Below are 10,309 nucleotides of genomic sequence, written 5' to 3' on the forward strand. Positions count from 1 at the left end.
AACCTGGGAATATCGACTAAGTTACTACATAAAATCTGTCGGTCCTCTTTGTCCGTTTCTTTCCTTTTTCAAACTTTCTTTCTTTCTCTTTTCTTCCGAAGGATCAAGTCCTAACGAGCCTCCAAAATACTATTTTCTCACAATAGTTAACATATAGATATATCTCATGCACTTCTTTCTCTTGCAACAACTCTACTTATGCAAGCTCATGCACATAATTCTCAACAACTTCTCTTTATCACATTTTGGAAATCAATGCAAAATAGTTAGTGATTTTCCCAAAATAGATATAGGTTTTTGAAATAGACCTTAGGCTTTACTTAGAGCTAAAAATGCACTTTAGGCAATGAAATCTACTAACATGCTCTTTACTATGAAATAATATGCTTTAAATCTCATTCACTGTGAAACAAAGAAATAATGTACTGCTCATGCCAAACTCTCAACAACTTAGCAAAACTTCTCAATAAATACTATCAAGTATTTAAACATGCTTCTCAATCAAATAGCAATACTCAAATGCTACAAGTTCATTTATTGATATAGTTCACAGACAACAACAGAGTATTCGTCCTTAACATTTCTATCTGTAAATCATGTTTTCTAACTCCAAATCAAACGAAACTAACTTCTACTAGTGTGTCGTAACGAGCCCAAGTGTTTGAGCCTCAAGGTCCCATGAGTTCCAGTCCGAACAACGCATAGCTGAGCTACAGAGGGCCCGACCAGAATCACCTTTTGGCCTGGCGGAGCTTGGTGACAGGGCTTGTGAAGCCCCGCCGCTTGGCTTCGCCAAGCTACAGTCCTTGGCAACGGATCCAGCTGGGATCCGTTGCCTTGGTCCGCTCTTCTACGGAGCTAGCCAACGAATCATGGCTGGATCCGTTGGTTAGGTTCGTTGGGTTTACTGGTGCACCATTTGTGTGCACCAGACCCCTTCTTCTTCACCTGTAAACAAAACGGATGCAACCCAACACTTCCAAACCTCAATAATTCAATCATAGATCATCAACAACACACAAATAGCTCATCAACAAACAATAGTTAGCATTTCTAGACATTTATTTCTCACTTTTAGCATTTAACAGAGTCAAAATCTAGTTTGGGAGTCCATGGTTTATACCTTGAGCTTCTTCTTCTTCTTGTGTGGATCCCTTCTCCCTCTCTATTCAACTACTACCTCCTTCACCACCTATACACCTCAAACAAACAATACATACAAAACATAAGTAGTGATTCTCAGAGATTGGAGGCAATGGATGGAAAACCTTAAGTGAGAAGTTGAAATGAAGGGATGGGATGAACTTACTGTGTTTATTTTCCTTCTTCTACGAAGAGCTCAAACAAGGGAGTAGAGAGGCAAAAGAAAGGGATCAGGAGAAAACAAAGGATAGTGTTCTATTTAAATGGGTGCAAAACCCTATGTTGATCTCAAATGATTGGTTGAGGGAAAAGGAGTAATTTTGCTTTCTTCTAAAAATATCAGACAAGGTTGGCTTGTAGAAATCTTAAGGTTCACCTTGTAACATGGACCAAGGTCTCAAAAATGATTTAAGATAACTTGGGGTCAAAAATAGATTTTCTAGAAGTAGTTTCTAATTAAAACACTTGGCTCAGGTTTCACAGGTTTCACTCAGATTGACTTTTTGGGTCAAAACTTAATACATAAATTTACCCGAAACTTAGGATTTTTGAAATAGGATAAATCTTGGTGTTGAATTTATTTAAAAACTCGGTTAAAAATATTTAATTCACACACCGTTTTCGAAATAAATTTTTGGAAGAGTGAAAATAGCTATTTTGGGATTTTATAAAATAGGATTTAGAAAAATGATTTTTGGGCTGTCACATAAAGGCACGCGAAGAAGAAGATAAAAGGACATACGATACAGCTGGCTAAATGGGATGAGCACAACGACGTTTACCTTTACGAAGAGCAATCGGAAGATCAGGATCTGTTGACGATAATTCTGGCGTGGAAGGATTGACTGGTGGAATTGGTGGGTCCATCAATGTTGCAACTTCTCTTGGCCGCCGATGATAAACATGTGTAACAGGTGGCCTAGTCTCACCCCAAGCAACAGAAGAAATGGTTACGGTATATGTAAGAAAATCATCTGACACTGAACTACAATCAGACGAGGTGAGAGCTTCCTCAAACACAACATCCTCAAAGAACAACACATCAGCAGACACTAAGTACCTCCGTAAGTCAGGAGGATAACACTGATACCCTTTCTGAGTGCTAGAATACCCCAAAAAATATGCACTTCAGAGACTTAGGATCAAGTTTCCCCCTATGAGGACGGATATCTTGAACAAAACAAGTGCACCCAAACACCCTAGGTGAAAGGGAAAACAACGGAGTGGACAGATAGACAATGTGACATGGAACCTGCCTTGGAGTACTATCGAGGGCAACCGATTAATCAAGAAAGAAGTTGTATGTACAGTATCCGGCCAGAACACTTTGGGAACTTTCATTTGAAACAACAAGGCTCGGGCAACTTCCAACAGATAGCGATTTTTACGCTCTGCCACACAATTCTGTTGGGGAGTGCCGACACAAGATGACTGGTGTATCATTCCATTTTTGCTCATATAATCGGAAAAGGTACGGGAAAAATATTTAGTCCCATTATCACTACGCAAAACTTGAATCACTTTATTGAATTGTGTACCATAGAACAAAACATACAAAAGACTTCAAATAATTCATCCCTAGATTTCATGAGATATAACCAAGTGTGCCTCGAGAAATCATCTACAAAGGTTACGAAGTATTTGAACCCAGACTTAGACGGTACCCGACATGGTCCCCATACATCTGAATGAACCAACTGAAATAAAGACTCTACCCTTTTATTGACTCTAGGTGGATATGGTACCCGACAATGTTTAGCAAACTTGCAAGATTCACATTGCAAGTCAGACAAAGATTCTAAATTCAAACATACCTTCTTCAAAATAGATAAAGGTGGGTGACCGTACCAACAATGTAATTGGAAAGGAGACGTACTACCCAATAAACTAACCAGAGCACCTTCAGGACTAGGAGAGAATTGTTCCAGCACATACAATCCAACAGCTTCCTTTCCTCTACCAATAATCGCCTTCGTCAAAAGATCTTGAAATAAGCAATAACCAGGAAAGAACACAACACAACAGTTTAGATTTCGAGTAATTAGACTCATCGACAGTAAGTTGAACAGAAATTTTGGAAGGTATTACACGCGAGAGAGAGACAGTGATGGAGTTACACAGGCACTACCTCTACCCGAAACTGAAGCGGCTGAACCATCCGCCAGGGTAACTGTAGTACCAGACGGAAAGGAAGAATACTTAGAAAGTACATTTAGATTACCTGACATATGATCACTAGCTCCGGAATCAATAACCCACTGTCGAGACGAGGAAGAGACGCAAGCAGTAGGATTACCTGTTTGGACAAATGTGGCTGAGGAAGATGGTAATGTGTCATAACTGTTTAGCGGTTGTGAGGTAGGCAGTTTCAATTGCTTGAACATAGCTAACTCTTCATCTGTCATCACCACAACATTACCTTCTAGTTTGGAGACAGAGTTAGCAAAGCTCATTGGTTTAAGAGGTTTTGAACATTGGTTGCGTAGATGACCAGCCTCTCCACAATTATAGCAAACCCTTAGACCTCCTCAACCTCCTCCACATCTTCTACCAAAGCCACCACGTCCTGAGAATCGGCCCCCGCAATTACCAAAACCTGCACCTCTATTATCTCCTTGCATCATGAAAACATGTTTCTCCGTGACTCTGTTACCTGTACCTGATGCATTTTAGACCATAGTGAAAACTTGGTCTATTGATTCTAACTCTTTATTCCCGAGCAATTGAGACTTCAGGATGTCATATTCTTTATCCAACCCTAAAATCCAGCTAAACACATGCAACTGATCACATTGCTTTTTCATTTTCTCCACATCATTCATGATTGACATAGCAGTACATAATGTGTCACTCACACTCTTGAAATCATAAAAATAATCTTGGATGTCCTGTCCATTTTGGGAGGGACGATGAATATCATGAGACAATTTATACAATTTCCTCAGGTTGTTCGTTCCACTAAACCATTTATTCACCAAGTCCCAAACCTCCATCACGGTTTTACAGTGTTGCATAAATAGAATTATTTTTCTATCAATACAATTTATTATGCGGGATAATAAAGCTTTATCATCCATGTTCCACTCTTGAGCCTCAGTTTGCTCTGTTGGACATGTCTTACTCAAATGCTTATCTTTACCAATATCCCCTAAATTAATTTCAATAAGAAACCTCCACTCTCCAAAATTAGACCCATCTGATGCAATTACTACATCAACTAATTTGGATGGGGTAGATATAATATTAGAAGTAATATTCCTTGCTTCCGCCATAAAAGAAAGAAATAACAAAAAGAAAAACAAACCAAAGCTACGTAGACTCCACAAACTTGGAGAACACTTCAACAACTCCTCTCGCAAACTACCCTGATCGGCAGTCCTCCTCACGGCGAGTCGTCCGGTGTGTTCGCCATCGCGTGAGTCGGCGATCAACTGTGGCGGTGGTGCGTGGTGGCGCGTGACGGCTCTAGTAGCGTCGCGAAACGTTAGCAAATGGTCGTCGTTCTCCTCCAATCACAACCCACTCCCTCACTATCACTGGAGCTCTGATACCATGTTAGACAAACACTGGCAATATGTGTAAACTGTGTATTTGTATTACAGTATTACTATGTGTTTCATGTACAGAAGAGAAAGGAAATATATACAAGCTAAGGAAGGTCTTAAGCCACTTATTTCAAAAATCAAACCCAAGGGTTGAGAGTAATTCTCTCAACCAAACCTAACTCCTCTAACAACACACGATTATCCTTAGCAAATCACTGAACAGACAATTACCCATTTTGCAAACCCGAAACATGCAAAATATCATTTAAATGAAACGAACTAGTGGGGGTAGAGAAAGAAGCATGACCAACACTAGAAATTTGTAGACCTGCACCATTACCAACACTCAACGTATCATTGCCAAGATACGGTTCAAACATCGAGAGACTCGCGATATCCGGAGTAGCATGATTCGTTACACCGGTATCCAGGAACCAAAACTGAGAGGCATAAGAATCACCACCAGAATCATCATGCGTGGCAACATGGACCTGAAGAGCCAATGTACCGGAGTAGTGCCTAAAACAAGATACGGCAATATGCCTATGCCGATGAAAATCTGACACAAAGGGGGTAGCCGTCGTCCACCAGCAATACGACCACCATGCCCAGCTACTCAACCACGTCCGCCGCGCCACCTACCACCTCGACCACGATCAGCCTACTACTGAGTTCGGTAGCAATCATCACGAGAGGCCACCATCGTCGACGGGGACACAAGCTCACGAAAGCCACCGCCAACCAAAAAATCATCTACTTGAATGAACTCTTGTGTCGTAAAATGATCAGAAAGCTCCGAAAGAGAAAGAGACACATCATGAGTAGCTAAAGAGGACACCACGACCTCGAACTCCAGTTGCAATCTGCGAAAGACATACAAGTTCTACTCATCTAATGAAACTGGATGGCCAATCGGTGAGCATGAGTTCTTCAACAAGAACCTGCGCACGACCCAAATACTCCGAGACGGTGCTATCGCTTTGTGGAAGAGACTGATGTTGACCGAGAAGGCGCAGGGCACCGGCTCGTGTGGACGAACCAAGGGACTGAACCATGGAGTCCCACATTTGTTTCGACGTTGTTCGGCCAACGATTAAATGCATAACTTCCTCTGAAAGCAGAGAGATCAACATGGGCAAGATAACTTGGTCTTGTTACATCCAGGCGGCATAAGCAAGATTTAAAATTAGAGACGCAGTATCATCACCAGACAGCGACAGGAGCATGGCAGAAGGACAAGGATGGAACCATCAACATAACCTTACAAGTTTGGTGCCCATAGGATAGGAATGAGTTGTGTATGTCTGAAAAGGAAATTACACGTCGTTAAATTTATCGAGACGAAGTGATGCGCCGTGGACAAGGTGATTGGAACGGGAAACGAAGCGATGGTGACTGAAGTAGTCCACTCAAGACTAGTAGAACTATATTGAATATCCTGAGCCATTAGGGAACCTGTCTCTGATACTATATGAAAATGACAATTTTCTGTATATTCAATCATCGAGAGTTTACAAAGGAAAAAATATATACAATGCTAAAGGATATAGAATTATAATACACCAAGCTAAGGACTCCTAGATTCCTAACAGTTTGGACTTACGAATATTTCAATTCATAGGATATTTATGGGTGTTTGAGAATTTATCTTTGAACTTACGGATGAAGATCCTCAGTCTTTGATCTTTATTTATTTATAGTAGATGAGTAATATTTGTATTTATGATATTTGAAATATATAAACGTTGTACTTTTGGTAATGTTGAAACTGACGTTATGGCACAATTAATTTATAACGCAGCTCGGGCAAACAACCCTAATCTACGAGGCACTTCTCAAGTTGAGAATCTGCCTAAATCCACTAAAAGCTCAATATTCAAAGTACACTTAGTTTAGGAAACGGGGATTACACAATATGATTTCCTATCAAATTATTGTGACCTAAACACGTGTACTACTTTTCAAGGGGATTTGGGTATCTATTCTCAATGACTCTCATGTCTCACAATTAGATCTTGAAAGCCGGATCTTAAAGAGTTGTGGAGCAGCTCCTTTTATAGGCCGAGAGTTATAGGATAGATAGGAATAGGGTTGCTATTCCTATTTAGATTAGGAATGTAATTCCTAAATCTTGTTTGACTTAGTATTCCCTTTTTGTCTAGAATTTGACAATTCGTTTTATGTCAACATTCTCCCCCTTTGTCAAATTTTAGCAAAAACCTTGATTCATTTTGATTATTCTTAAGGATTGACATGTGTAGTTGTCTCCCCCTTGATTTGTGAATCTCCCCCTTAATTTGTGGAGCCTTTCTTGATTGTTGTTTGTTGGCTCCAGGTAATATTCTGCTTTTGTCTTCAGGGTCATACAAGAGTTGGGCTGGAAATTAGTACTAGTGTCCATTGTAGACCCAATGGTTACTGGTATGCATATGCAGAAAAAATATATAGCAGATAATGGTATTTTACAATTTTTCTAGGTGACCATAGTAAATATAGAAGGTGGATTTAAATGACATAAAGGTCATTATAGTGCATATGTGCTGGGCCTTCCAAAAATATCTGTTTGTTCAATTTTTCCTGTCTGGTCTGCCTGTAACAACAGAACCATAAAACAGAATCTGTGCCACACACAAAAAAAAATAATAATAAAAAAAAAAAATTGTCTGCTGTCTGCCTTGTTCTATCTTTGTTTCTAGAAAGAAACAATCAGAGACACAAAACAGAATCTGTGCCACAAAAAAAATGTCCTGATGTCTGCCTTGTCCTGTGCCTACTGTTTGCCTTGTCCTGTTCTATCCTTGTTTCTCCCCCTTTTTTGCTAAAAGGTTATCTTCTGAATCTGATGTTGAAACAGGAGTTTCAACACTTTTTTCTTGAGAATGCTCTTGACTTTCTTCTTCTGATTCTTGATTTTTCTCTTGATCTTCTTCATTCTCTGCTTTTAGGATTGCCAGCCATTCTATTATCTCTGCTTTTTCTTCCTTGATGTCCATGTGTTTCCTTAGGAGTTGTTTTTCTGAGACTTCCAATTCTGTCAGTCTTCCCTCAAAGTAGTTGATTAGTGTCTTGGAATCAAGTGGATTGTTCTTTGGAGCAGAAGTCTTTAGATCATTTTGGTGGTTTCCCTTCCTTAGTTTGACTGTAGTGTTGATGTTCTTGACAATGGTTTTTGGTCCATGAGTTTTGAGGCCTTGTTTTGTCAAGATGGCAAAGATGAGGTTTGGAAAGATCAGGGAGGTGCTGGATTTGGTGTCTTCTGCTAGGTTTGTGATTTGTGTATGAATGATAGCACCCATGTTGATTTTCACCCCTTTCCCTATCTTGTATAGCAGCTCTGCCAAGGTCCACTTTACAGTGGATTCATGTAGTGAGGGCATCCAGTTTACAAGGGCTATCTTCTGGAGGATGGCATATTTGCTTGTCAAAGAGGCTGCTTTGATTTTGTTCTTTTCAAAAATGACATTTCCTGCTGTAAGTTCCTTTGCAACTTGTTCACTGTTTAGTTCCATCTCTTGTTCAGACTCAGGTGTCCCTAAGTAGTGGTTGATTGTATCTGGTCTAAGCTCATAAAACTTGCATCTCAGGTATACCTTCCCATACATAGGACTACTAGGTATTGTAGTGGTTTTGGTTAGGTGACAATAGAATTCCTGGATGACTTGTTCATCATAAGGTTCAATTTTGGTGACTGTTCCCAGGAGTTGATTTGAGATTAGGACTTCTTGAATTTTCTCTGAATTGTCTAGTCTGTCTATGATAAGCAATTTTTGGCTTATGATCTTTTTCTCCACAATTCTTTTCAACAAGCTCACGGATTCCTTTCTTAAAAAAGTTGTACTGTGTGGTTTAGGTAGGTTTGACATGTCAGCACTATTAACCACTTTCTATTTCTCCTTTTCTCTGGCAGATGCCTTAACTACTTTGGTAGATATTCTTTGTTTTTTCTCCCTACTAGCAGCTAGGTGAGTTTTCTTTTGGGCTCGGGTTCTCATTCTTTCACAACCAGATAGTTCATCTTCTTCATTTGGTAACCAGTTTTGTTCATCCTCTGTATTTTCTTTTCTTAATTTCTTGGATTTTGCGGGTTTTGGTGGAATGTTTGGTTGTCTTTGAGGAGGTCCTGCCCGTATTGGGAAATCACTTGGCCTTTTGGCCCTTGGATCAGCTCCTTCATACGGATCATTCTTCTTCTGTTTTCTAGGGTTTTTTGTTGACCCGAGAAATTGGACTGGGGGTTTCATTGGTTGTGATGTGTTCTTCATTTTGAAGGCTAGGAGGACAATTGACCTCGTGATTTTGAGGTTCTTCGTGGTCCTCAATTTCTGATTCCCTCGGATTTACCTCTTCTTCGGAGCTAACGTAGGAGGATAAATCAGGTTCCCAGCCTCGATTTATGGCAAACCGAAGTTGTACCACTAAATCGTTTGGGTCAACAATCCTATTGTCCCCAAGATCAGCCGCCATGGGCATGTATTCGGGTGGTTCCTCATGGTTAATTAGAGGAAGATTCGGGTTACCTGGTGGGTTGGTGATCTGTTCTTGAGGCTCGCCGAACGGTACTCTGGATATCAGAACTGGATCCATCATAATATGTTGGTGGGACTTTCTTCTTCGACGCATACTGGATTCGAAGATTCTCCGGTGCCGGTGTATTGTGAGGCGCTATCAGTTATTCCTCTGCGAGGTAACTTCCCCATTCTTTGATTCCTGGTTCTCACCATTGTTTGATTTGTATGGGGTGTGAGGATGAATGATGATTCTCGGGTGGATGACGAGTGAAGTCGGGTAAGGATGATGACTCTGCTTTTAATTTGGGGTTTATTTGAGATGTGGGTTCAGGTTTTGGGCTTTTTGTTGTGGACTGCATAGATAGGATGATGTTGGTAGAATATGGGTCGGTTATGATTAATGCCTTTATTTTGTAGATGCGGCCCAAGAGCTTCCCCTTTCTTATTTGATGTGGCTTATAAAATACACAGGCCTATTTCGGCCCTCAATTTTGTGTATCTGTTTCCGTCAAGAGCTTTGGTTAAAATATCTGCTAGTTGTTTTTCTGTATTGATGTGGGTGAGACTGATGATTTCATCTTCTACTCATTCTTTTATGAAATGATGCCTAGTGTCAATGTGTTTTGTTCTTGAATGTTGTACTGGATTTTTTGAAATATCTTTTGCACTTTTATTGTCACAGTGGATTGTCATGGTTGATTGTTGTATTCCATAGTCCTCTAGCATTTGTTTCATCCAAAGTAATTGTGTGCAACAGCTTCCTGCTGCAATATATTCAGCCTCTGCTGTTGATAAGGATATAGAACTTTGTTTCTTGCTGATCCATGATACTAGGTTGGTACCTAGGAAAAAACATCCTCCTGACGTGCTTTTCCTGTCATCTATGTTTCCTGCCCAATCAGCATCACAATAGGCTGATAGATGATGATTGGTGTCGAAAGAATACCATATCCCTAGATCAGAAGTCCCTTTCACATATTTAATGATTCTTTTGACTGCTTTTAAATGTTGCTCGGTTGGGTTGGCTTGGTATCTTGCACAGACTCCTACTGCAAAGCTTAGATCTGGTCTACTTGCGGTTAAATATAGCAATCCTCCTATCATGCTTCGATA

At 40.1% G+C, this 10,309-nt stretch overlaps 1 protein-coding gene across 1 annotated transcript; it reads right to left on the reverse strand.

Moving 5' to 3' along the window:
• Positions 1-7,480: 7,480 nt before the first annotated feature.
• Positions 7,481-8,551, reverse strand: LOC109192131. Its single transcript, XM_019342725.1, has one exon. The coding sequence runs from the start codon at positions 8,549-8,551 to the stop codon at positions 7,481-7,483; it is 1,071 nt and encodes a 356-aa protein (XP_019198270.1).
• Between the last annotated feature and the right edge of the window lie 1,758 nt (positions 8,552-10,309).

This window comes from Ipomoea nil, unplaced genomic scaffold (genome assembly GCF_001879475.1).
Source record: "Ipomoea nil cultivar Tokyo-kokei standard unplaced genomic scaffold, Asagao_1.1 scaffold1769, whole genome shotgun sequence".
Lineage (NCBI taxonomy): Eukaryota > Viridiplantae > Streptophyta > Magnoliopsida > Solanales > Convolvulaceae > Ipomoea > Ipomoea nil.